The sequence below is a fragment of the Grammomys surdaster genome, unplaced genomic scaffold (genome assembly GCF_004785775.1).
Source record: "Grammomys surdaster isolate TR1022 unplaced genomic scaffold, NIH_TR_1.0 150, whole genome shotgun sequence".
NCBI classification, from domain to species: Eukaryota; Metazoa; Chordata; class Mammalia; order Rodentia; family Muridae; genus Grammomys; species Grammomys surdaster.
The window spans coordinates 19338518-19366455 of record NW_021604608.1 but is presented as its reverse complement, the minus strand read 5'-3'; the positions used below and the strand labels follow the sequence as shown (position 1 = coordinate 19366455).

At 44.5% G+C, this 27938-nt stretch overlaps 1 protein-coding gene across 1 annotated transcript in view; it reads right to left on the bottom strand.

The window, feature by feature from the left end:
- Nucleotides 1-1608: 1608 nt before the first annotated feature.
- Nucleotides 1609-27938, bottom strand: part of Klb (klotho beta) — a 34210-nt gene continuing 7880 nt past the window's right edge. Inside the window, exons 2-5 of the mRNA XM_028765283.1 lie at nt 11282-11786; nt 7473-7741; nt 3544-4687; nt 1609-2300 (exon numbers count right to left, since the gene is read on the bottom strand). Coding sequence (XP_028621116.1) covers nt 1912-2300; nt 3544-4687; nt 7473-7741; nt 11282-11786 — 2307 coding nt within the window. The 3' untranslated portion in view covers nt 1609-1911. The remainder of the gene's footprint in view (nt 2301-3543; nt 4688-7472; nt 7742-11281; nt 11787-27938) is intronic.

Here is a 27938-nt window from a genome sequence, read left to right as displayed (position 1 = left end):
CTCTAGATATTCTACACCTGTGTTCATGAGGAAGTTGTGAAGCTCTGGGACAGCTCCAGGCTCTACGATTAATGGTATGGTCCTTTGACTATTATTGGTAACCCATAGTAAAATCTACTTTTTTTTTTTTTTTTTTTTTGAGACAGGGTTTCTCTGTATAGCTCTGGCTGTCCTGGAACTCACTCTGTAAACCAGGCTGGCCTCGAACTCAGAAATCCGCCTGCCTCTGCCTCCCAAGTGCTGGGATTAAAGGCGTGCACCACTATCGCCTGGCTGAAAAGTCTACACTTTTTTATACTTTGCTAAGTGCCAAATCTTGCCACCTCAAAAAAAAAATTTTCAGGGTAATAGGGGTAATGCCAGTTTATTTTAAAATGGGAATTGCTTTGCAATACGAACAAGATTTGCATAGATACTTGGGTCTAGTTGTTCTTTATCCTGTGATCTTTCTATGTATATTGGTGTTCTGCCTACATGTATGTCTATGAGGGTATCAGATCTCCAGGAACTGGAATTACAAACAGTTGTAAGCTGCCATGTGGGTGCTGGGAATTGAACCAGGGTCTTCTGGAAGAGCAGCCAGTTCTCTTAACCGCTGAGCCATTTTTCCACCCATGAAGCTCCTTGAAAATCAGAAGTCCAGACTGGGCAGAGTGGTACACACCTTCAATCCCAGCACTTGGGAGACAGAGACAGTTGGATCTCTTGAGTTCCAGCCAGCCTGGTCTCTACAGAGAAAGTATCAAGATAGCCAGGGCTGCACAGAACCCACTCACCCTGCCACAAAAAGAAATAAAAATTTTAAGTCCAGTAAGAAAAGAAAGCTCGGGCTGGTGAGATGGCTCAGAGGTTAAGAGCACTGACTGCTCTTCCAGAGGTCATGAGTTCAAATCCCAGCAACCACATGGTGGCTCACAACCATCTGTAATGATATCTGATGCCCTGTTGTGGGGTGTGTAAAAATAGCTACAGTTTACTTACATGTAATAAACAAATAAAAATTTAAAAAAAAAAAAAAAAGAAAAGAAAAGAAAGCTCACAAACTTGGATGTTTAAGAAGTATCTAGCCAGGCATTGGTGGCACACGCCTTTAATCCCAGCGCTTGGGAGGCAGAGGCCGGCGGATTTCTGAGTTCGAAGCTAGCCTGGTCTACAGAGTGAGTTCCAGGACAGCCAGGGCTACACAGAGAAACCCTGTCTCGAAAAACCAAAAAAAAAAAAAAAAAAAAGTATCTGAAAAAATATTTTTGAGGAAAGCAAACATTGGTATGTTTTAGAGCTTCTTTAACTACATATGGACAAGCATGATCTAGAGTCCTGGTGTGTTTGCACATTCCATCTGAAGACAACCCTGACTAACCAGAGAGCACCTTGTTAGAAGTGACAAGAGTATGTCACTAACTGTCCAGTTTACATAGTTTTAGCCAGGCATAGTGATGCACACCTTTGATCCCAGTACTCAGAAGGCTGAGGCAGGTGGACCTTTGTGAGGCTGAGGCCAGCCTGGTCTACATAGCAAGTCCCATGGCAGCCAGAGCTACATAATAGACCTGTCTCAAAACAACGACTTCAAAATAGGTTTAAGCTATGAAGTCTAAGACAACAAAATTTCACTTTTTAAAATTAATTTCTTTACCATGAATAGCAATTGCTATTTACAGAAGAAAGCTACAGAAAAGGGATGTGAAGTAGTGATTCACACTTCCTGAAGCAATGTCTAGGGTCACGCCCAGAGTTACTGTCAGGGTGTCTTCAGCTCGGATTCACTGATTGTCAGTACCTAAAGGAATGATTTGAACCACACTTCAAAGGCATTGATTGTCTTCACCTTGGTTACAGCTGTCTCTCACATTGTAAGTTACCAGTATATGGAACTGGAGTGAATCTTTAAACTATGACAGAAATGATAGTTTAGCTAAAAACTCTGCTGTGGCCTTTCTTCAATGGTATATTTTTTAAGTTCCTTGCTTTCTGGAATTTTCTTCTCTTTCGATGATGAAAAATGGTGATTGATAGCAATACAACCAGAGTGGAGACGAAGCAACAACCAAAGAAGATTAGTGGTTTCTTCTGCATGAGAAATGAGCAAATGGCACACTCTGTGTCTTCTGCAGGCTGACCACATGCAGGACTACTCTTCTCAGACGGGGAGCCGCCGCTGCTGATCAGCTTGCTATAAAACTGCACAGAGGATTTAGCTTTGAAGTCAGATGTAAAAAATCCAAATCGAGGCTTAGATTTCTCTTCAGTCAGTTTGAATGCATAGTAGCCTTTGATTTTGACCTTGTCAATGAGATATGCTGAAAAAAAGAAACATTGTTGATCACAAATGAATAGTAAAGTATCTTTGAGTAAGAACTTAGGGGGGCTGGGGGGAGCACCCTCTCGAGGCAAAGGGGAGGAGGGTAAAGAACTCTTGGAGGGGGACTGTGAAGCAGGGCAACATTTGGAATATGAATAAATAAAACAACTTCTAAAATTTAGTTTTTGCCGGGCAGTGGTGGTGCATGCCTTTAATCCCAGCACTTGGGAAGCAGAGACAGGATTTCTGAGTTTGAAGTCAGCCTGGTCTACAGAGTGAGTTCCAGGACAGCCAGGGCTACACAGAGAAACCCTGTCTCGAAAAAAAACAAAAAAAAAAAAGAAAGAAAGAAAATTCATGATGTGGCTGCTTTGAGGTTGGTGGCTTAGCACACATAAAGCCCTGAATTTGAACCCCAGCCCGACAAAGAAAATGCTGGTGAGTGGGAATGAAGGTAGGTCAGTGGTAGAGTGTATAGGCTAGTATGCATGAGGTCCTTGGTTAAATTCCCAGCTACCTACACACACACACACATGCACACACGCACGCACGCACGCAGGCACAGAGTTAGGAATATGGGGATGTAGCTTTTTAGTACAGCCAAATGGAACCTGGGTTCAACTCCCCAAACAAACAAAAAGTTGTAGGCAAATGGGAAATAATAGCCTCAGCTCAACTGTATTAGGAAGCTCACTGGAAATAATCTAAATCGGATGATACTTTTCTTGGGAAGTGAGATTTCTCGGGGGGGGGGGGGAAGTGCTTTGCAGTTCTTCCATAGTGAGATTACCGGCACTTTATAAAAGTCCAGATGTGGTGGCCTAGGTTTATCATGCCACCACTTGGAAGGCAGAAGCAGGATAGGGGTCAGCTTAGGCTACTACTTAGAACCTGTCTTAAAAAAAACATTAATGATGAAAGTAAAAATTAAAAATTTCAGCTAGACATGATGGTAGGTACACATGCCTTTAATCCCACCACTCAGAAGGTAGATCTCTGTGAGTTCAAGGCCAGCCTGGTCTACATAGCAAGCTTCAAGACAGGACTACATAGAGAGACATGGTCTCAAACAAACAAGGAATTTAAAATTCAATAATAAAGGCCTATTTTAAGGAAGAAATCCAATGAGCAGGAGGAGTTGGGGGCCACAAATCTTGAGTCGGTGATGAGTTTTACGCCTAGGTTTTTATTGCTGTCAAGTTTATATACCTCTCCCGCCTCTCTGTATCCCCAAATCTTACCTTTCAGAGCCTCCTGGACGTACTTCTCCAAGTAGTACTTTCGGATCTGATCGTCCTCTAGAGCCAGATCATCAATGCCATTGGCTGTGATGTAGATATCCATGTCTCTGTAGTTCCTCCGGATCCACCCAAGGAGCTTGCGAACTCCCCAGGGTGTTACAGCCATGCGGCTGGGCGAGCTCAGGCGGGTGATGTCCTGCAGGAACTGGACGTCCCTGTCTGCAACTGAGCGGTTAGTAGTCAGCTGCCTGTGTATCACGAACCTAGTAGTGAAGTGGTTCAGTGCGTAGAAGTCGATGGTACCCTTCACCAGCCTGCTCTCCTTCACGGTGAAGCGGGGCAGGACTGAGCTAGACAGCCCTTGCTGGTTCTTGGAGGCGATGTATTCCTTCATGGCCAATGGGTAGTCGCCAGTCTTGAAGAGTGGATCTGCAAACCAGGCGATCTCAAACTGGAGGAAGCGCTCGGCTGCCTTCCAGTGTGAAGCCACATAGGGGTTGGCAGGTTCTGCCCAGTCGGAATGTAAGGACAGTGACACAGCCCCATGCTGGACTGGCCTATATTGTCTATCATAGAGGTGCCAGACCTGGGCGTGGGCCAGCATCAAGTTGTGGGCCGCACGATAGGTGTCGTTACTCGTGCGGTTGTACATGTCGCTCAGCCTATTAGGTTCATTGATGGTGATCCAGAGCTTCACCAAGTCCCCCAGCTCCTGGAAGCATAGCCCTGCGTAGTCCTGGAAGGCCTTGGCTGTGTTCGCGTTTAGCCATCCCCCACTGCTCAGAAGTGGCATAGGGAGGCCTAGATAGGAGTGAGTCGGATGGTACAACGTCACCATGGGGGAGATGCCCAGCTTCAGTCCTTCGCTCACCACACACCTATAGTACCTTAGCACTTGTCTATTAACTTTAGACAGATTCCCAGTAGGAAGGATAGAGGTCCAGTCCAGGGCAAACTGGTAGCGGGTGACTTTCATTTTCGCCAACATTTCAACTCGTTTTTTGATGCTCACATAATCTGTGCATTGGGACGGTCTTGTTTTTAGCCGTACTCCTTCCACTCGGTATAGCAATCTGTTGCCAGTGACATTCCACACATACAGGTGAGGATCAGTAAACTGTGGGGAGGAGACCGTAAACTCCGGCTGTGGAAAACAAACACATCCTGGTAAATCAAGTGTGGCTCCTGGTGTATCCCAACCTGTCAGCGGAAGAGCTGAGCCTTACGAAGCCTCTCACGTCAAGATAAATGATAACTCTGCCCTTCATAATGGTCTCTGTATTCAGGATGCTCTGAGGGTAATATGGGGGAAAAGACTGTCTTTATTCTAGCCCTTTGATTCTCCAGGGAGACGAGGAAATACCGGGAAGGAACCACACACAGGGAAGGAAGACCAGTTGTTTATGGAAAACCTAATAAGCCCATTTTCCAGCTCACTTGACCTAAAAATCCAGGTTATAGAACATCTCCTGTAACAGTTCAAATGCATCAGGAAATTGGCTCAGTACCCTCGGCAATACTGCAGCCTCGTCATAAGCGGATGACCCAGGTGAACTGAGGTTATAAAGGAGTCACTAAACAGCACATGCATTTAGAGGAGGCCAGGTGACAGACTGTCCCTGAGAGTGGCTGAGGGATAGAGATGATAGCACAGAGCAGTGGTGCATGCCTATAATCTCAAGAGGCTGAGGCAGGAGGACTGCTCAGAGTTTTAGGCCAGCCTGGACCGTAGAGCAGATACCCCATCTCCTAAACAAAAATAAAATGGAGGAAGAAGGTTCAAGAAAATCACATTTTCACACAGTGTCTCTTCCACCGTGTGTCTGTGAGCACAGCGCTTGCTCCACAGGAAGACTGTGGGATGTTCTCTCTATGCAAGTTGCTTCGGTTATGAGGGGGAACGAGTGAACTCAGCCCAAATCCTGAAGGTGTGTTGCTCTTTTGTTCTCCCTGGCTTTCCACCTTGGAGAGTCATGGACTTTTCTGTCTTACTTTTCCTTTAGTTTTCCTTTCTCCCTCTTTTTGGGGTGGGGGTGGGGCTGAGGGGTAGGTGACTACAGCCCAGGCTAGCTCTAAACTTAATAAGTACCTGAAGATGACCTGAAATTCCTGCTTTTCTTTTTCCTTCTTCCCAAGCGCAGGGTTACAGGTAATATGCCACTACCTCACCTAATGCAACACCGGGATCAAACCCAGGGCCTCTGCGTGCTAGGCAGCCATTGTACAAACTAAACTACAGCCTCGGCCCCACATTTTCCTCTTTGAGTTTGGGCCACACAACCATACGGGGATAGTCGTGTGTTTCTAGTTTCCCAGGTGCAGTCTAAGGACTAGAGAGCCACTCAGAGAAGACAGTGTCTCAACTGGAAACCAGACAGCCAGGGGTACACAGAGGAAACTCAGCCTCAAAAAAACAGAAACAAGACAAAGTAAAATGAAACAAAAGACCTAAGAAAAACACTTCCAAATTCAAGATAATTAGAGCAAGGAAAAATTCTGTACTTGTGCTAAAGTACTTTCCCCACCTGTGAGTGAATTTAAATGTACCTGGAAAACTAATAATTAACTCTTGGTAAATATTTTCCCTCTAATTGTTTTTTCATGTGTCATCTTTCATATTCTAATTACAAAGTCATATTACTGCCCATTTGCCATCTGCCAACCAGTAATCTAGAACATTAAACTCAGACAGCATCGGTCATGTGAGCTGGAAGTTCAACCCGTGTATAATGAATTACTTGAGCCGTCTTCCCAGTCTAGGCCAGCTCCAGTGTTTTGAAAAGTTTAGAGGATCTTAGTATAGTTGAAAAGATATTCACAAAAGGTCATTTTTGCCACAAAACAAGGCAAGATCAAACAAAATGCACCGTGTTTTACAACCTCCGGAAAACACTAGCTGTAGACAATGCATGTGAGAGAGACCAGACCACATAAAGATGGTGCACCCCAAGTGGGAAAAGGCCGTTAGGAGGAGGGTAAGGGATACAATGTGGAGGTAAAAAAAGACCACAGTGCATTTTATACACACATGACGAGCTGATACTGAAACATGCTATTTTGTATAATAAAAACCAGTGGATTCTCTGGGCACGCCTTTAATCCTAGCACTCAGGAGGCAGGGACAGGCGAATCTCTAGAGTTCGAGACCAGCCTGATCTACAGAGTGAGTTCCAGGACAGCCAGGGCTACACAGAGATACTCTGTCTTGAAAAACCTAAACAAACAAACCAACAAACAAACAAATAGTGGATTCAGGTGGGGGAGATGGCGCAGAGGGGGAAGCATTTACTCAGTAAGCTTGGACACCTGAGTTCAATCTCTCAAACCCATAAAAGGTAGAGGGAAAGAACTAACTCCACAATTTTTCCTCTAACCTCCGCATGTACTGCAATATGCACCACACACACCATACACACACATATATCCTATACATATATATATCCTTAATATAACCATATATCCTTAATCCTAGGGCATTCAATGCACTCTTCTGACCTTTGTGGTCAGCAGACAGACATATATGCAAGCAAAGCATCTGTGATGGTTTGAAAGAAAATGGCCTCCATAGGTTCATAGGAAATGGCACTATTAGGAGGTGTGGCCTTGTGGGAGTGGGTGTGGCCTTGTTGGAGTAGGTGTGGCATTGCTGGAGGAAGTGTGTCTCAGTTTCTTCCTGCTGCCATTGTCTCTGTATGTAGGACTCTTAGATACCTCTCTAGCATCATGTCTGTCTGCACACTGCCATGCTTCCTGCACCATGACGATAAATTGTAAACCAGCCCCAACTGAAGACCGCAGACTTGCTGTGGTCATGATGTCTCTTCACAGCAATAGAACAATGACTAGGATATCCTTATACATAACACTTGTAAAAACATATTGTATACTATCTCCCCTGGTGTGTGGTTAATTTAGAAGGAGCCACTTACCTTAAGAACAGACTCAGTGACTCCCCAGGAGAAGTCACAGGGAAATTGACCCTTCATGTCTGGCGTGGACTCTTTCAAAGGGAAACCGTTGTCATGTATGATTTGTTTGTAGTAATGAGCTGAGGTCTTGGGTTTCCTCTCTTTCTGCTCACTATTAAAGTCCACATAAAACAGCCCTCGACGGGTTGTGTAGGCATCCTGCCACTCAAAGCCATCCAGCAGAGTCCAGGCCGTATAACCAAACACGCGTATTTCATCAAACTTTATTGCTGCAAAGAGAAAAGGAAGCAGAGATTTTTCAGAGGTCTAAACATCCTAGCTCATTTACAAAGCTCCAGGACACAGCAGATTACAAAAAGGAACGCTTTTCCTAAATATCAGGCCTTTTAAATCAACCAAAAATCGTTGGTTTGGGGCCAGCAAAATGGCTGCATCAGTAAAGGCACCCACTACGAAGCTTGACAACTTCAGTCAGAGACCTGCAGGGAAGGAGAGACCCAAGTCTCTGCAGTTGTCCTCTGACTTCTGCGTGCGTCCGACGTGCAAAATAAATCAACAGTATGCACTCCCTACACTGGGGGGTGATGGTTGAAAGATCTCATTAAACACATTCTTCCTGATAGTTAAACATTTTTAACCACATTGTTTAGCAGGATATGACGGATGGTATATGACTTTAATTAATTTCAACTCTCAGGAAGCAGAAGTAGGCAGAGACTTCATCTCTGAGTTCAAGTTTGGCTAGGTCAACATATTGAGTCCCAGGACATCCAGAGCTACATAATGTGACCCTGTCTCAAATTTTTAAAAAACGGAGGTGAGGCCAGGTGGTGGTGGCGCACGCCTTTAATCCCAGCACTTGGGAGGCAGAGGCAGGGAAATTTCTGAGTTCGAGGCTAGCCTGGTCTCTGGTCTACCGAGTGAGTTCCAGGACAGCCAGGACTACACAGAGAAACCCTGTCTTGACAAACAAAAACAAACAAACAAAAAAAAAAAAACAAAAAAACGGAGGTGGGGGAGTGATATTTAAGTGTGCAGATCTGTGTTGTGGGGCATGGCAATTTCAGAGCCTCTTGGGATATATATAGATGCTGACTGGTAACTTAGAGTTTCTCATTCCTAGTTTGGGCTGGTTCCTGTCTGTGAAATGGACAACTGTCCATTCTGTGAAATTGTCCTTCAGGGACTGAAATAGCAGCTCTCAGGAAGTCTCAGCAAATGTAGCCAGAAGGCATGGAAGTAGTGTGAGAGGTGGCTGGGCTGAAGGGCAACAGGCCCAAGGCCAGGTCCTGCTGCGTCTCAGGCAGGAGCTGTTGGGCAAGGTTCAGAGCCTCAGTTACCTCATTTGCAAAGGAAAATATTGGAAAGGATGTTCTCTAAGGACTTTTTCAGCTTTAAAACTGACTGGGAGCCAGGTGTTGTGGTGTATGACTTTGATCCCAGCATTCTTGGGGTGGAGGCAGGCAGATATCTGTATTCAAGGCCAACCTGATCTACAATAAAAACTGAAATTAGCCCTGAATCATTTTACATTTTTTATCACTTTAATTTTATTCCGTGCATAGGAGTGTTCTGCCTGTGTGTTTATCTGTGAGCTACCTTTGTGTGTGTATCCAAGCAGGCCTAATAGGGCATCAAATTAAGTAGAACTTCAGTTACAGACAGTCATAAGCCGCCATGTGGGTGGATAGGGTTAGGGTTGGGGTGCTGGGAATTGAACCCAGGACCTCTGCAAGAGCAGACAGCGCTCTCAACTGCTGAGCCATCTCCTCATCTCCTCATCTCCCATTTGAACCATTGTTCTTAAAACAAACAAAAACCCTTTTATTTCCCTCAGAGAAATGCCTCATCTCTGCATTTTGGGATCTTATTATTATTAACATTGTTTTTCTAAGCTGGGCAGCAGTGGTGGCGCACGCCTTTGATCCCAGCACTTGGGAGGCAGAGGCAGGTGGATTTCTGAGTTCGAGGCCAGCCTGGTCTACAGAGTGAGTTCCAGGACAGCCAGAGCTACACAGAGAAACCCTGTCTTGAACAACCAAACCAAACCAAAACACCACACACAAAAAAAACACAAAAAAACCCCCAAAAACCCCATTGTTTTTCTAAAAGGTAGAAAATCCAGGGGCTGGAGAGATGGTTAAGAGCACTGCTCTTTCAGAGGGCCCCAGTTCAACCCTCAGTAAGTACATGGTGAAGCATCTATAATGAGATCTGATGCCCCCTTCTGGCACACAAGTGTACATGCAGATAGAGCAGTGATACATAATCTTCAAAAAGAAAAAAAAAATAGAAGATCCTTCTTTGAAAGAAAGGTAGGAAACTATGACAAGAAATTCCAAAAGACAAATGTATCTCAGCAACTTGTGGTTCTGGTCCCTTGGTGTGTGGTGTCATGAGGAAGGAAGGGTGGAACAGACAGACCCCTTCTGCCCAAGCAAATGACACTCGACCTAGGGGCCTGTATGTAAGTGTTCTATGAGCCACACTTCCTTCATCTCCTTTCCTGTTCATGTGGCCTAGGGCTGGGTGTGGCTGTGTTCTAAGCTGTTTCTTTTTGTAGAGTTGGGTGGGTGAGGAGACTGGGAGAGGGACTTGCTCTTTCTAAAAACTCTTCCTAAAGTCTCTTTCCTGCAGGAGCTGGGACTTCTCTCTACATTTAAGACTTAAGTTACATTTTATGTTTTATAGTAGAGGAAGTGTGGGGGGGGGAGGTGAGTGTATGTATGTGGTGAGTGTGTGTATGTGTGGTGCGTGTGTTTGTGTGTGTGTGTTTGTGGTGTGGTGCATGTGTGTGTGGTAGATGTGTATAAGTGTATACATGTGGGTGAGTGTGTGTATATGGTATGTGTAGTGCACCTGCGTTTGTGTGTATATGTGTGTGTGGTGCCTGTGTGTGAGTCCCAGGATTGAACTCAGGGATCTGGCCTGTGGCAAGTGCCTTTGCTGGCTGAGGCATCTTACCAGTTCTGCATCTACCTGTTTTATGTTGGTCAAACTCAGGTTTCCCTTGCTTGCATAGCAAGCAAGTACTTTGCCCACCGAGTCATCTCCCCAGCCCCCATACTTAAGATTTCTCAAGGGAGCTGCACAGCTGGAGAAAGATCCAGAGGAGTCATAGTCAGGTACAATGGAGCCCAGCTCTGATGGGGACACAACGTGAGTTGTCTTTGGCCTCATCCTTTCCGTCAGCCTGTAGGTGTCACTGTAGGTGTCACTGACTGGATAGTGAATGAGGTGACCTAAGGTAAACAGAAATCTCCAAGAGCAGAAGCAGCCCGGCTTTGCCTTAGACCTTTCATGGTTCAGTCATGTTGAGATGATGAAGTCATGATTTCAATAAGTCACTCTTGATGGAAAGCTTTAAACGTACCTCCACAGGGACTATGTCTGCTATAAAGAATGACGTGGCTGGATGCGGTAAATGTCTGTAATCCTAGCATTTGAGAAGAAGCTCAAAGCTGATCTGAGTTATGAGAAACCCTTTCCCTCGCAAACATGTTTCTTTCAGTCAACAATGAACAATTTAAAAACCTAACAACAGTCACACACTCAAGGTAACTACTTAAATCTTGAGGGGCGTCGGAGAGATACCTCAGCACTTACCGAAGCTTACAACTCTCCTTGAGGACCTGAGTTTGGTCCCCAGCACAAAGTCACGGGCTCACAACTGCCCATAACTCAAGCTCCAGGTTACCAGATGTATTATTGTGTCTTCCAAGAGCGCTTATACACATGAGGCACAGACTCACACAAGCAAACATATAGACACAAATTTATAAGAAAAATTGAGCCAAAGTGTAACCAACCTTGAAGAACCTGGTTGAGGAAATTCTTCATCATGTAGATGGCTGTGGTGTCTTCTGTCTTTATGTAACTATCTGTGAACCAGCCATTCTCCGAAATCAAGATTCGAGGGTTATCATATTCTAGTTTAATCCAGTTCAGCACCTGTCTTAAGTTGAGTGATACATTTTGTCCCATTTTCACCACGGTGTTCGAGGGCCTGAAATTGTTGGGCCCGAAGGAAAAGGCAAAGAAGTCAGCCGTGCCCCTCACCTCCTCCTTCTCTGCCTCAGAGAACTCGGGGATCATGGCGCTCGTCTTCAGGAACTCAGGGTAGTCGCCGTCCCCGTAGATGGGGTTGGCAAACCATCCAAGCACAGAAGACATGGAGTGCTGGCAGTTGATTGCGTCCTCCATGTTTTCTGTCCTGTTTGGTTCTATCCAATGGGAGCCCAAGGTGATGGAGAGCAAACCCTTCTGATGAGGGCGGAAGTTTTTGTCGTAGTTATGCCACACTTTTGAATGTGCCTGGTGGGAAAGAAAATATCACCTTTACTGTGTTTACTCGCTGAGGTTGTAACATGGTCAGTAAATCCTGGACAATTCAGAAAACCCTTTTTATTACACCTCTCTCTCTCTCTCTCTCTCTCTCTCTCTCTCTCTCTCTCTCTCTCTCTCTCTTTCTCTGTCTCTCTCCCCTCTCTCTCTCTCCCTCCCTCTCTCCCTCCCTCCCTCTCTCCTCTCTCTCTCTTTGCATGCACATGCCAAGGCAAACATGTCCAGGTCAGAGGACAACCTTGGCGAGTTGGTTTTCTCCTTCCACTGTGCGGTTCCTAGAAGAACAAATTGAGGTCATCAGACTTGGCAGCTACCCATCATTTACCCATCGAGCGGTTTCGATGGCCCCGACACCAAGTTTTGTGTTTTTGTTTTTCATGAGTTCCGGGATTAAATTCAAGTCCTCATGCCTGTGTGGCAAGCACTTTGCTGATTGAGATAGCTCCTCAGCCCCTCCCTTTGGTCCTGATGTAGAAGTCTAGGACAGTGTAGGCTGCATATTCTATAAATGGATAACAGTCCATGAATCCGGTGTTGTGAGGATAGGATTCATTAACACTGTAAATGCCTTTAGAACAATGCCTGACATAGGTTAAGCTTTACATCAGCCTCAGCTGCTATTGCTGCTGTTATTTAACATTTTCAGTTGTGGTCTCTTATAGCAAAACCTGTATTTGTTTATTGAGCATAAACGTCTGGCTTGTCCTATCCCAAAAAGCTGAAACATAGACTTAGTACCAGGCTCTTGGGAAGGTCCTTATCGGGGAAGACAAGAAAGAGGTGTTTGAAAGAGAAACACGGGACATTTTAAAAAGCAAAACAAAACATGAAAAAATACCTAAAAACCAGAAGTGTGGTCCAGCAAGCCGTGAGCTAAAGGAGATGGGACCGAAAGAGATTCACTACAGGTTCTAGACAGGAAATGCTCAAAGCTGCTTCTATACTCGGGCATCCCACGGAGTTGCCCTTCATGAGGGTCACGGCCACTGTGCTTCTCCACAGGATTTGACTTGCTTCTTCTGAGACAGGGTCTCATATAGCAGAGGCTGGCTTGGAACTTGATATACAGTGGGGGGTTATGATCTTGAACTTCTGATCCTCTGTTCTCTACCTTCAGAGTACTAGGCTCACCATGCCTGGTTTGTGGGATGCCAGGGATTGATCTGAGGGCTTTCTGTTCATTGGTGTTTTGCCTGCATGTGTGTCTGTGTGAGGATATCAGATTCCCCTGGAACTGCAGTTATAGACAGGTGTGAACTGCCATTCGGGTCCTGGGGATTGAAACTGGATTCTCTGGAAGAGCAGCCAGCGCTCGTAAGTATTGAGCCATCTCTCCAGCCGCATCGTAGGGAAGTTTTCTAGCAGAAGACATTTTGAGATACTACCTCAGCAATCTGTCCACACTCAGCAGCCCCACCTCTTTCTCTCTCTGTTTCCATTTCAGGATCCTGGAACAATTTAGCACCAAAATGTCCAAATCATCCTAAGAGTTCCTTTCTTTTGAGACAAGGACTCTTGATGTACCCCAGGTTAGCCTCCAAACCACAGTCCTCCTACTCCAACCTCCCAAGTACTGGGGTTATAGGTGTGGACTGCCATATGCAACTACAGGGATTAATTCAATTTGTATATTACTTACTTACTTACTTAATTAATTTGAGACAGAGTTTTACTAGGTAGTTTTGGCTGCCCTAGAACTCACTATGTAGACTGTGTTGGCCTCAAATTCACAGAGATCTGCCCGTCTCTGCTGCTTCTGGAATAAATGGCATGTGGCACCAAGATTAAGGATCTTATTGATGCTTTCATCTCAGAGAAGTGCTCTAGCCTTCAGGAAGAGGTTGTAGTTTCTACAAGGAGCCAGAAGAGACCGGAACAGGCTGCCTTAAGTGGTCTCAGCCACAGTCTCTCTGAGTTCATATGCATCTACCTTTTGTGTCTGGGAAATGCTGTTTCCTTAACATTGTCTCCCACCTCTGGCTCTTTCAAATTCTTTGGCCTCCTCTTCTGCATCGATCCCTGACTCGTGAGTTGGGGGGGGGTGTCATAAAAGTCATCCCATTCTGGACCCAGCACTCCAAAGTCTGCCACTCTCTACCTTGTCCAGTTGTGTGTCTGCGTTAATTACCGTGAACTCACAGAGACTCACCTGCACAAGATCAAACTAGAAACGAAGGAGAAGGAGTGGAGGTAGAAGTCCCACCCTTAGTGAAGAAGTGATTGTAAATAACAAATGTTGAGAGGAGGAAAATCTTCTATGGAGTGACACTGGCTATGTCAAGCACACTTCTGGGCAGGCCCCATGAGCCAACCCTTGGTTTTTGGACTCCATGCTTTTTGGTGGATTGTTTTGTTTCTGTCTTTTAAGAGAGAAAAGGAACATGAACGAAGTTGCCTCCTCTCTCAGATGGGGAAGGGACATTAAAATATACTGTGTAAGCCGGGCGGAGGTGGTGCATACCTTTAATCCCAGCACTTGGGAGGCAGAGGCAGGTGGATTTCTGAGTTCGAGCGAGGCCAGCCTGGTCTACAGAGTGAGTTCCAGGACAGCCCGGGCTATAAAGAGAAACCCTGTCTCGAAAAACTAAATATATATATATATATATACTGTGTGAAACTATTGAAGAATAAAAGAACAGAAGCCCTTTTTTTCTGAGCTATTCTGAGTCTAGAATCACAGGGTGTGTATATGTGTATGTGTGGGGAAGCTTTGTGGATCGCTTTCTTTATAGCAGTGAATGGTAGACCCACAAGGGGACATTCCTGTCTTACTGTAGTCACTCAGGAACTCCCTTTAGGGTTGTGCACAGCAGTAGAAACTAAAGAGCACCACACACACATGAGAGTTGAGCCATAAGCTACCTCACCAGCAGCATTACAAGGACAGTGTGACAGACTGAAGACCAGTGTGTGACCCACCCTGAACAGGAGTTAACCAGAACCAAGGGTGGTGTTGGAGGCCTGTATTCCCAGCATTTGGGAGCTAGAGGCAGGAGGATCAGGAGTCCTAGGTTAGCCTGGGCTACACAAAGTGGGGAACCAACTCCTGAAAGGTTTCTTCTGATCGCACATGTGCATTGTAGTATACACACACCCCTCTCCCAATAAATGAGTGAATGAATGAATGGATACATAAATAAATGGTTTTAGAAAACTAACAGAAACTAACCAGCCAGATAAGGAAGAACATGGAGGCGTCTTCAAAATAGCTCTCTACTGATTCAGTGATTTTAGGAAAGATGCTTTCAGTCGTGATAAAATCTTAGTCACATCGGCATTAAAACGGGAATCAGGACAGCTTAAAAGGCAATAGGTTTGCAATTTTGCAACTCGTTTGCAGTCTGGATTTCTAGATACTCAATGTGCACTCGCAGCCGTAGCCCAAGGTGACCTTCGTGCTTCCCCTGTCTCCTGCTCTGCTGCTGCTGTTTGCATAGGCTATCAAGGTATCTCAGGTTATCTCTGCTCCGGAGCAAAGGCAAAGATGCTTCTCGTTAGAGAACAGGTGGGGGAGTCTCTCTGTGCAGCACTTATGGTCATGATTTGACTCTGTGGCCACATATCAGGGAAAACGTTTTGCCCTGAGATGGTCCATTTGACCAGGATCTTGCAGATGTGTGGACAGATGATACTCAGAAGGATCTGCAGGGACAATGCAAAGGGACTGCAGCCAGGACTCTGCCACCTTGCATAACCTCCTGTGGTTTTCCAAGGTTATCTTCTATCTTGTCCAAGGCCACCTACCTTTGGAATGATTGATTGAAGGGCCTGTCAACCTTTGTTCTTTAGACAGTAGCTTGATGGGAACCTAGCTGCCTTCTCTTTTTGAATCAGCTCTTGGGACTCAGTACCCTTGAGGGACAGTAGGAGTCCCAACATCTCATCCTTATTCAGGTCCCTCCCATGTCCAACAGGCTGGTTGTTTTGAGTCCTTCAGAAGTCCAGACTGATATATTTGATGGGTGATAGGAAGCAAGTAAGATAATGAAAACAGAGATGAAGAAGTTAGGGGCCAGGATGACGTGGAGAGACGCTGGTGTAAAGGTTGGCTTGAAGGCAGGTGATGGCATTTGAGAGCTTCAAGGGACCACTGTCTGTTTGAAAAGTTAATTTTCTACCTGTTGGAGGTGCCTGGGGGGAATGGGAGGGAGGAGGTGGGGGATGGATGGGTATGACCAAGATATTTTGTTTGCATGCATGAAACAGAAGTATAAATAAAAGACATTCAATTTTCCAGGGTCAGGTGTGAGATTGTTGCATGCCTTTAATCCCAGCACTTGGGAGGGAGAGACTGGTGGATCGCTGTGAGTTCAAGGCCTGCCGGGTCTATGTAGAGAGTTCTAGATGAGCCAGGCCTACATAATGTGACCCTGACTCAATAATAATAATAGTAATAATAATAATAATAATAATAATAGCCGAGCAGTTGTGGTGCACGCCTTTAATCCCAGCACTTGGGAGGCAGAGGCAGGCGGATTTCTGAGTTCGAGGCCAGCCTGGTCTACAGAGTGAGTTCCAGAACAGCCAGGACTATACAGAGAAACCCTGTCTCGAAAAACTAAAATTAATAATAATAATAATAATAATAACAATAATAATGATTAACAAATAAAAAGTTGATTTTCCAAATCTGACAGGTTTTAGTGTCATACATATCATATATACATATTTTGGTCAAAATATCGTCATGTAATTTGTAAGTCTGTCGGTCGTTAGAGCTATTGATTGAGTAGAGAACAAACTAAAAAACTTAAATTTACTTTAAAATCTCATAGTCACCATGCATGGTAGCACACACTTGTCATCTCAGCTCTCTGAAGGCTTGAGGCAGGAGCATGAATGGAAGTTTGAGGCCAGTTTGGGCTACCTAATGAGTTCTGGCCTGGTCTGGCTATGTATTGAGATCCTAGCCCAGGGAATCAAAGAATAAGCAAGTAACAAAAGTCTCCATAACATAAAAAATGTTTTCATATTTATGTGTTCTCATCTACCTTTTAGAAGGTATTTTCCTGCTGACATCAGTTGAAACATGTTCCACGGTATAGTCTTAATAATTGTCTTAACACTGATTTGATGACGTATGACTTCCTTGGGCAGGACTGTATGTTGATAGAGATCAGCTTGCTTTGCTTCAGGTTTTTTGTTTGTTTGTTTGTTTGGTGGTGGTGGTGGTTTTTTTGTTTTTTGTTTTTGTTTTTATTTTGTTTTTACCTGTTATAGGTAAGACTGTACTAACTGGCTTTGGACAGGTAGCTTTTAATTTAGTTGAATTCTTTTCTGTCAGTAACAGGAACAAATTGACTATTTTAAATTTTAAAGTTACACGTAGCCGGGCAGTGGTGGCACACACCTTTAGTTCCAGCGCTCAGGAGGCAGGAGCAGGTGAATCTCTGAGTTTGAGGCCAGCCTGGTCTACAGAGTGAATTCCAGGACAGCCAGGGCTACATAGAGAAACCTTGTCTGAATGCCCCACCCCCCAGAGGCACATTTATTGGAAGTAGAGGATGGTTAAGAGCACCCACTGCCTGTTCTTCCAAAGGACTCAGATTTGATTCCCAGCACCCATACACATCGACATACATTCATAGAGATCTACAACTTCAGTTTAGGGGATCGGATCTTCTGGCACCAGACAGGTATGTAGTATATAGAGATCCATGCAGGCAAAATACCAAATACATGTAAAGTAAATGAAAGAGTATTTATTTTATTTGTGTGTGTGTGTGTGTGTGTACAGGTACCTAAGTGTGTACACGTATAATCACATGGATCAGAGTTTGTGCACGCATAAGCACACGGTGTATGTTCATGCATAAGCCCCATGGATCAGAGGACAACTCACATCAGTTCATTCTCTCCTCCCACCATTTGGGTCCTGAGGATTGGACTCAGGTCATCAGGCTTGGCTGCAAATGCCTTTACCCACTGAGCCCTGGGTTACATGTTTCTAAGAACTGCTTTGAGCCCTGCCCCCACACATTTGTAGCAGATATGAAGCTTGATCTTCATGTGAGCCCCCTAACAATTGGAGCAAGGATTGTCTCTGACTCTGTTCCCTGTTATTGGGTCCCCTTTCTCTACCTGGACTGCCTGGTTGGGCCTTAGTGGGAAAGGATGTGCTTAGTCCTGCTGGGACTGGATGTTCCAAGATAGGTGGTACCTAAGGGGAGCTTCCCCTTCTCTGAGGGGAGGGGGTAGTAGGGGAAAGTAGGGGAAGGGATTTGTAAGGGCAGGCCTGGGAGGAGAGGAGGGAGGTGGGAGCTTTGATTGGTATAATGTGAATAAAAAAAAAATGATGAAATAAAAGAAAGCCCATTAAAGTGCATATTCTTGGCTCACAGCTAAGATAGAACCAGGAACAAGAGGGAGAGAGAGAGAGAGAGAGGGAGAGAGAGAGAGAGAGAGAGAGAACATTGCTTTGAATATTCCCAAATCACTTGCCATACATTTTGCCCACCGGTATATGCATTCTTTAACCACCTGGTGCCAAACCTTGATAGCTGTGTTTGCAGAGAAATTATTCTTGAGCATGATATGAACTTGTCCCTCACATCCTCCTGTTGGCGAAATGACCCTGGTTTGGAACAAAAGAGATCTGGGCTCTGCTTCTCGTTCTGCTGTTACTGAGGCTTATAACCTTGACCAGTGGTTTCTCTCTTAGAGTCCTGGGTTGCTTCCATCACCATTGTGAGTTTGAACTAAACACCCTGAGAACTGTTTGTTGTGAAGCAGACAGAGGGCTGTAGATGGCTTGCAGTTGGTTGAGGGCTTTTTCTAGAATGGGAGAAACCCTCAATTTAACCTTCCTCAGGCACACACAGGTGTGTTGGCAACAGCACTCAGGAGGAGGGGGAGGAATCTGAAGGACCTGAAACTTAGTATCAACCTTAGCTACATAGTGAGTTCCAGGCCAGGCTGTGCTGAATGAGCCTCTGTCAAAACAAACAAACCAGGAAAGAGCAAGCTGGAAATAATTCCCTAACCCCCTGAATGCTGTGATTACAGGTATATGGCACTATGGCCATACATGGCTATTGCATCAGTAAAAGACAGTACCACTTTTCCTATTTTGCATCTATGTGTTTCTGGACTTCAGAACTCTCTAGAAAGCTTGTAGAGGACCTGTCGGCAAATCCTCCCACCCCGAATCGGAAAGCCACATGTTTGTCCAAGTGCCTAGCACAGCATGAGCTGATGGGGAAATCCTTGTGCCTCTTTCCTAGAACCAGTAATGCTGGCATTGGACATTTTCCTAAGTGGTGGCAGAGGTGACATGAATCCCTCAGGGCACCCTGCATTGACTCTTCCCTGGAAGATGATGATCTTTACACTATCATCAATGTCAGCCATGAAGGACAGGGATGTGGTGTCTGCACAGCGCCTAGGACAGCACCAACCCAAACAAGGAAAAGTGCACGTTCCTGGGGGCAACTGTCTTTAACCATCACACAGAATAGTGGTGACATTATGAGCAGGGAAACGTAGAGATCTAAATAGCAAGGACACATTTCTAGCACCAAATGTTCCAGGTGCTTCATTCCTGCATGCTTTCTCTCTCTCTCTCTCTCTCTCTCTCTCTCTCTCTCTCTCTCTCTCTCTCTCTCTCTCTCTCTCTCATTCATTTCTCTCTCCCTCCCCGTGTGTGTGTGCATGCACATGTTTTACATGTGTGAGGGCACAGCTGTGTGTGAGTGTGTGTGTGTGTGTGTGTGCCTCATAGGTCACAGATATAACTTGCTGGCCAGCTTGCTCTGACAGTCCCTTGTTTCTCTCTTTACTTGGGTTCTGGAGATTTGAACTCTAGTCCCTCCAGCTCTTGTTTCTGTAGCAGGTGCTTTAACCATTTAGCTGTCTTCCCGCCCCTGTTCTTTCATTTAAACTTACTTTAAGTCCTATGAACCAGGCATTGTCACCCCTATTTTAGAGGGCAGGAAAACAGAGGGTGGAGAAATTAGGTGCCCTGTCTCATTCATGGAATAAATCAAGCCTAGGCTGGCTTGCTTCAGTTCTTGGCTATTGCCTAACTTTAGAGAATATTTTATCTAATAAAATTTTTGTTTTGTTTTGTTGAGAAAGGGTCTCTTTATATAGCTTTGGTTGGCCTGAAACTCACAGAAATCCACCTGCCTTTGCCTCTTGGTTCTGGGACTAATAGCATGCACCATCATGCCTGGAAGCAAATATTTATTTTAAAAATATAAAGCACCATCGTAGACATTTAGAGAGAAGGTGAACAGCACAGGCCTTGCCTTCAGGGGAGCTCTGGCAGCTAACAGAAATATGTAGCATAGGAGAATGTCTACACTCCCGCCTTTCCATATGTTCTGAAGAAACGAATCAAACTGAGAACCACGGACTGGAGATTTGCTCAGTGGCTAGAATGCTGGCTTTGCTTGAACAAAGTCCTCGAATTGATCTCTAATTCTACAAAACCCAGCATGGTGGTCCACACCTGTAATCTCAGCACTTGGAAGCCAGAGGACTGAAGTTCAAGGTCAGTCTTGGTGGCCTAGTGAGTTCCAAGAAAATAGCCTGGGGAACAGGAGACAAACAAACAAACTGTGGTGGTTTGTATATGCTTGGCCCACAGGGATTGGCACTGTTAGGAGGCGTGGAGTTGTTGGAGGAAGTTGGTCACTGTGGGTGTGGACTTTTCAAGCTATGCCCAGTGTGGAAGAGATAGTTTCCTTCTGGTGCTGTCTTTGGTTCAAAACGTAGAACAGTCAACTCCTTCTAGAGCACCATGTCTGGTTAGATGCTGCCATGCTTCCCACCATGATGGTAATGAACTGAACCTCTGAAACCCAAGGAAGACCCAATTAAATGTGTTCCTTTCTAAAAATTACCTTAATCATAGTGCCTCTTCATAGTAATATAACCCTAACTAAGACACAAACAAACAAATAAAAATATGTAGCTAGGTAGAAAGATAGACAAGTGAGTGAATGAAGGAGTGAGTGAGTGACCGAAGCCAGTTGTGGTGGCTTACATCTTTAACCTCAGCACTCTGGAAGAAGAGTCTCCATGAGTTTAAGGCCAGCCTGATCTACAGTAGTGTAAGACCTTGTCTCAAACAAACAAACAAACAAACAAACCAGAATAAAATAAAAGTAATAAATTAAATGTACAAAAACTTTTGGACATTGAAGAAAATATGGGATCAAGGGGTAAAGAGACAAGAGACCTGTGTCTCTAACTCAATATGTTTCAGTGCAATTTGGTTCACCAATAAAATATATTATATTTATAGTTTGAAAAAAATCCAGAGAGGACCCTTGGTAGCTCTTAGAGACTGAGCCACCACCAAAGAGCATACTCAGGCTGGACCAAGGCCCTGACACACAGGGCTGCCTCGTCTGGCTACAGTGGGAGACTGCACCTAACCTGGAAGAGACTTGATGCCCTGGGGGGAGGGTGGTATGGAGGGGAAGATAGAGGTGGGAGGACCCACTCTCTCAGGAGAAGGGGAGAGGGGCTGGGGGCAGGGACTCTGAGGGGAGGGTTGGGAGTGGGGACAGTGTTTAGGATGTAAATAAAAATAAATAATTAAAAATTTTTTTTTAAATTAAAAGAAAATAAAAAAGAAAAAGTTCAGAGGACCTGGCGTAGTGGCACACACGTGTTATCCAGCAGGCTGACCCAGGAAGATCTTCTATCGGAGGTCAGCTTGGGTTAGCAAGCCCCTATTTTTAAAGATAAGTAAATAAGAATTTTAAAAGTCAAGAGAACAGTTAGAAACAGTTTCTGTTAGGGAGTTGGACTGTTTTATGTCATTGTTCCTGTAGATTTCCTAAACTTCTACAAATCTCAAAAGAAAAAAAAATGCAATGAATGTAAATACTAAGCTCAATTATTCTGGATTCTATTGTGCACGGGATGATAACCCAATGATAACGTGTTGATGTTCAACCTAAGGCAAAAGAAGGAGGCTTTGATGCAAGCTGGATTAACCTGAAAGTAGATCAGACAACAGTCGAGGCTGGCTTCTGTGTAGGATTTAGGCCATAATCGCTGGTTAAGATAGGAGGAGGAGGTACCACCATGACATTCCTTTCTCTGCCCAGCCCCCTCCATTTTAGAGACGGGATCTTGCTATGTAGCCTTGGCTGACCAGGAACTCACTATATAAACCAGGTTAGCTTCTTCAGCCTCAGCCTCCTGAATGCCAGTACAAGTGCACCCAACAAACCTGGCAGTGTACCACCCTCATATTAAAACACCCAACATTAAAGGATCCTGGCACGCTGGGCAGTGGTGGTGCACGCCTTTAATCCCAGCACTTGGGAGGCAGAGGCAGGTGGATTTCTGAGTTCGAGGCCAGTCTGGTCTACAGAGTGAGTTCCAGGACAGCTAGGGCTACACAGAGAAACCTTGTCTCAAAACAAACAAACAAACAACAACAACAAAAAGATCCTGGCCCTCACCCACTGCTGGGTTCTCCCAAAACATTTTCAAATGATACCATCAGATCACTCAAGGACCACTTTAAATGATTCTGTAACTCATTCACGATTGACTGATAAATTAGAAGGTTCTAGGCCAGGCTGGAGAGATGGCTCAGTGGTTAAGAGCACACTGACTACTCTTGCAGAGGTCCTGAGTTCAAATCCCAGCAACCACATGGTGGCTCACAACCATCTGTAATGGGATCTGATGCCCTCTTCTGGTGTGTCTGAAGGCAGTGACCGTGTACTCACATACATAACGTAAATAAACATTAAAAAGAAAAAAAGAAAGAAAGAGAGAAAGAAAAAAGAAGATTCTAGGCCATATTCAGCATCCCTAGCACATTGTTCAAATTGGCAATGCCAAATTGCTATTATTATTATTATTGCTATCTGTATACCACACACATGTATGCAGATGCTCGTGCACTTGTGCCCACACAGAGACCAGGGGAAGACATGGAATATTCTACTCTATCCCTCTCTGCCTTAAGAGACAGTTTCTCACTAAACCTGAAGGTAAGCTGGTGGCCAGCAAGGCCGGGTAGACTTCCTGTCTTCACCTCCCACAGGGCTGAGGTTTCAGGCACCAGCTCAGCCACACCTGGCATTTTGCTTGGATGCTAGGATGCAAACTCAGATTCCTGTGCCTGCAGAGCAAGTGTTCTTTCCCCCTGAGCCACCGCTCTAGCCCCTGGTATTTCCTGTTTTTTTTTTTGTTTGTTTGTTTGTTTGTTTTTGTTTTTCGAGACAGTGTTTCCCAGGCTGGCCTCGAACTCAGAAATCCACCTGCCTCTGCCTCCCAAATACTGGGATTAAAGGCGTGTACCACCACTGCCCAATGCTCCTGGTATTTCTATGAATTTTTTTGTTATTGTTGTTGCTGTTGTTTTCAGACAGGGTATCTCTGTGTCGCTCTGGCTGAATTCACTTTGCAGACCAGACTGGCCTCTAACTCACAGAGAACCTTCCGTCTCTTCCTGGGATTAAAGGCATACACCACACCTAGACTATGGCCTGTTTTCTAATGTTGAGGGGTTTTTTCTCCAAGACCTCATGGTAAATGACTTAGTGCAGACTGAAGTTAGTTCCTCTCAAACCGTGTCTTCAAAGCATCCACCACCATTTCCATGACTTGTAGTATTTACTTCTAGCTGGTTCACTCTCCATGTGTGAGGGTGTTCAGCGCCGTTTAGACCAGGCGTCAATGCTATTCTATGATCATTTATAATTATATTTGTTGAAACTCTTGTTAATCATTCACTGACATTTAACCTTTTCTATTTAACAGTTAAAAAAAGTATTACTACTCTCTTGAAGGTTTTAGAATACCATTTTTAGCCTTTAAGTCTGTGACTCTTTTTTTTGTTTGTTTGTTTTTGTTTTTTTGAGTAAGTCTGTGACTCTTAGAAATAACCAGGTAAGGTGGAAAGTATCTTTAGCAGTTTTCCACAAGCAGTTCTATCAGTTATTTAAATGTGATCAAATTTGATCAAAAGCATCTTGAAGACTAATACTGGTGGTAGAGCCAGGCATGGAAATAAACCTGAAGCTCCAATACTCAGGAAACCAAGGCAGGAGGACTGGGAGTTCAAAGCCGGCCTCACCTTTATAGAGAAACTTTGTTTCAAACAATAAATGCAATAAAAGTAAATAAGAAAGTAAATAAATCAGGATCCCAGGGTTGGGGGATCGGCTAAACTTGTAAACAGGTGCTCCTGACGACTGCCTAGCTGAGTTCAATCCCTGGGAAACACATGGCAGAAGAAAGGAAATGTAATCATTCTCTTTTCTTTTTGTCTTCTCTTCTTCCTCTCTCCTTCCTTCCTCCCTTCCTTCCTTCTTCCCTCTCTTCCTTCCTATTTCCTTCTTCCCTTCCCCTCCTCCTCTTCCTTTTTTGGATGTATGATTTGAGGGTTGGGAGAACCCCAGAGCAGGAGATCAGAGAACAACTTTCAGATTCTGTCCTCTCCTTCATGGTAAGTCGTGGGGGTTGATCTCAGGTTGCCTGTTCTGAGAGCAAGTACTTTTGGCCAGTGAGCCATCCAAACAGCTCAAAACTGCTACTTTAAATCTGTCAGGTTAGTATTCCCTACATTTTATTTGTATTTTTTTTTTTTTGAAAAGGTACATTCTGGGGATGGTGGCATATACCTTTCATCTCAGAGTTCTGGAAGCAGAGGCAGGAGGATCTCTATGAGTTCCAGGCTGCCCAGAGCTACACAGTGAGAACTTGTCTCAAATGAAAAAAGTATGTGTGTGATTATAACGTAAGATGATTAGATGAATTTATTAACTAAGTTACTTAAAGTCTAAATAATATTGATAAGGGCACATATAGTAGCCTAATATCCCGTCAATGGAACTCTAAAGTTTCGAGCAAATAAAATTAACATTATCAAGACAAATGAGAAATTCCATTTTAAAATCTGTTAGGGCCAGCACTCAGGAGGTAGAGGCAGGTGGATCTCTGTGAGTTTTGAGGCCAGAGTGAGCTCCAGGATAGTCAAGGCTACACAGAGAACCCCTGACTTTAAAAATCAAAAAATGAAAGAAAGAAAAAAAGATAAAAGAAAGAAAACCAAAAACAACAAAAAATCCACTTGCTGTATAACTAGGACGACCTGAGTTTAGTCCCAGCACTCCCATAAGGACCGGCTGGGTGTAGTCTGCACCAATCCTGAGCTGTGCAGGGACCAAAGGATTTCTGGGGCTTGCAGAGATCCTGCCTCAAGGGAATTAAGGTGGAAAGTGATGAGAAGGACAACCCCAAAATCCTCCTCTGCCTTTCACTTGAACACTGTATTTTTGAAGATGTTGGTGGGGGGCTGGCTGGGAGAGACTTAGAGGTGATATTTAATCTACTTCCGTGCGTCTCCGACCCCCGTAGTCTTCCTTCCAGACAGGAGGTTCGGCGGTGTGTGGGCAAAGGAAGATTAATAAACCACAGGAATGAGGGTTTTCCCAGTGTTTTTTGTGGTATTAACACAAACTTTTGCTCAAGAATTTCAACAGCACTTTTAAGAAAAAATAAACTATATAAAGACAGGTTTGTTTGTTTGTTTTTTCCTCCTTAACATGTCTCTGGGCTGGCCTCCAACTATGGAACCTCCTCAGCTTCCCAAGGGCTGGGATTATAAGATGTTTAATTTTATAAAACTATCCAGCCGGGCGGTGGTGGTGCACGCCTTTAATCCCAGCACTTGGGAGGCAGAGGCAGGTGGATTTCTGAGTTTGGGTCAGCCTGGTCTACAGAGTGAGTTCCAGGACAGCCAGGGCTATACAGAGAAACCCTGTCTCAAAAAACCAAACCAAACCAAACCAAACCAAACCAAACCAAACCAAACCAAACCAAACCAACCAACCAACCAACAACAACAACATCAACAACAACAACAAAAAACCCAACCCCCCCATCCCGGCTATTTCTATTATTTATACTTTTATTTTTTAAACTTCGACTACATCTTTAAGATTTATTTTGTGTGCAGGGGTACCCTTTGCCACCGTGTGCACACAGAAGACTATGAGTAGGAATTGGCTCTCTCCACTCACCATGGAGTGGGGGTGGGGGTGTGACGAGCTCGGGTTGTCAGGCTTAGCTGCCCTCCGTTATTTTTAGATATTTACTTCTTGACTTCTTGTGTTTTATTTTTACCTTTGCTAGTGAAAATTGTGAACGATGAACACAGAAATATAAGTAGCCTGACGAACGCCCGCCACTCAGCTTACACAACTCAGGATATATATATATATGTGTGTGTGTGTGTGTGTGTGTATTTTTTTAAAGTTTTTTTGTGTGTTTGTTTTTTCTTTTTTGGGATGCTGGAGATCAAACCCATAGCCTTGTTCACCTAATAATTGTACGGCTTATTTTGTTTGTATTAATGTGTGTGTTCTGCTGTGTGTGGGCACGCCATGTGTATATGCTGCCTGGGAGGTTCTAAGGAGGCTTGGAATCCGCTGCAATCAGAGGAGGTTGTTTGTCACCACACAGATCCTCTGTAAGAGCAACGAGTGCTTGTAACCACTTAGCTGTCTCTCCAGCCCCTCAGTGGGAGGACCTTCGCTTTAGTTTTGTTTATTTATTTGTTTGCTTTTTTTTTTTTTAGAGAGAAAGTTTCTCTGTGTAGCCCTGGCCATACTGGAACTCACTCTGTAGACCAGGCTGGCCTTGAACTCACAGAGATCCACCTGCCTCCGCCTCCTGAGTGCCAGGATTAAACCCATGCACCACCACCACCCGGCTGTTTTTTGTTTGTTTGTTTGCTTGTTTGTTTTTTTGTTTTGTTTTGTTTTAATTTTTTATTCATTTGGCTTTTTGAGATAGGGTCCCATGTAGCCCAGGCTAGCTATGCAATTGGTAATCTTGACCTCTTGGCTCTTCTGCCTGCACTTCCCAATTCTGGGATTACAGGCTTATCCCATCACACACACATATAAAAAATTAACAGCTGGGCATGGTGGTCCTGGACTTTATTCTAAACACTGGGGAGGCAGAGACAGGTGGATATCTGTGAGTTCAAGGCCAGCCCAGTCAACATACTGAGTTCCAGAACAGCCAGCAGTATATAGAGAGACCCTGTCTAAATCCCCATAAACAATAAAAATAAAGTAGATATGTAAACATTTTGGAAAAGAAAAATCATTAAAGCCGGGCAATGTTGGCACACGCCTTTAATCCCAGCACTTGGGAGGCAGAGGCAGGCAGATTTCTGAGTTCGAAGCCAGGCTGGTCTACAGAGTGAGTTCCAAGGATAGCCAGGGCTATACAGAGAAACCCTGTCTCAAAAAAGAAAAATCATTAAAGTAACCTATTTAATTCTTTGTCATGCACCTAACATATGCCCAGCATAATATAGGCTCCTCCAACGAATGATGCAAAGAAATACTGCGACAAGGTCCTCGAGGAGGTCGGAAAACGAGGAAGAAGTACAGGCTTAGTTCAAGCTCAGGAAGGAGCCCGGTAAGGTCCTGACCTAGAGTAGAGTTTCCTAACATTCTGTGCCCTAATGCCCTAAGTGCCTCTTTCACAGTGTGGAGCAATCTCTTGATCCCTGAGGAATTTCAGAAAGCTTGTCAGTGTTTGTGTGTGGCAAAAAAAAAAGAGTATTGACATAGGTTACATTTTATAGAAAACTGTGTTCTTGAGGACTGTGGTGTAAAGTTCATTTAAAATAAATTTAGGGTCAGTGAGATGGCTCAGTGGGTAAAGGGACTTGTTGCAAAGCCTAATGGTGTGAGTTTGATCTCAGAGACCCACAGAGTAGAAGGAGAAAACTGGTTCCCCTAAGTAGTCTTCTGACCTTCACGCTTCACACAGCACGTGAGCAGCCCCACCCCCAACAAACAAAATACCTTTTTTTTTTTTTTTAAGACAAAGTCTCTCTATGTAGCCCTAGCTGTCCTGTGTCTTGCTAAGTACACCAGGCTGGCTTCGAACTCACAAAGAACCATGTAACTCATTCTCTCAGATACTGAAATTTAGGGTATGTGCTACCATGTCAGGCATACACAATAAAGCACTGGTGGCACATGCCTTTAACTCCAGCTCTCAGGCTCAGAGGCAGATGGAGCTCTGTAAGTTCAAGGCCAGCCTGGTCTACCAAGTACAGAGTGAGTTTCAGAACAGCCAGGACTACACAGAGGAACTCTGTCTAAAAAAAAAAAAAAAAAA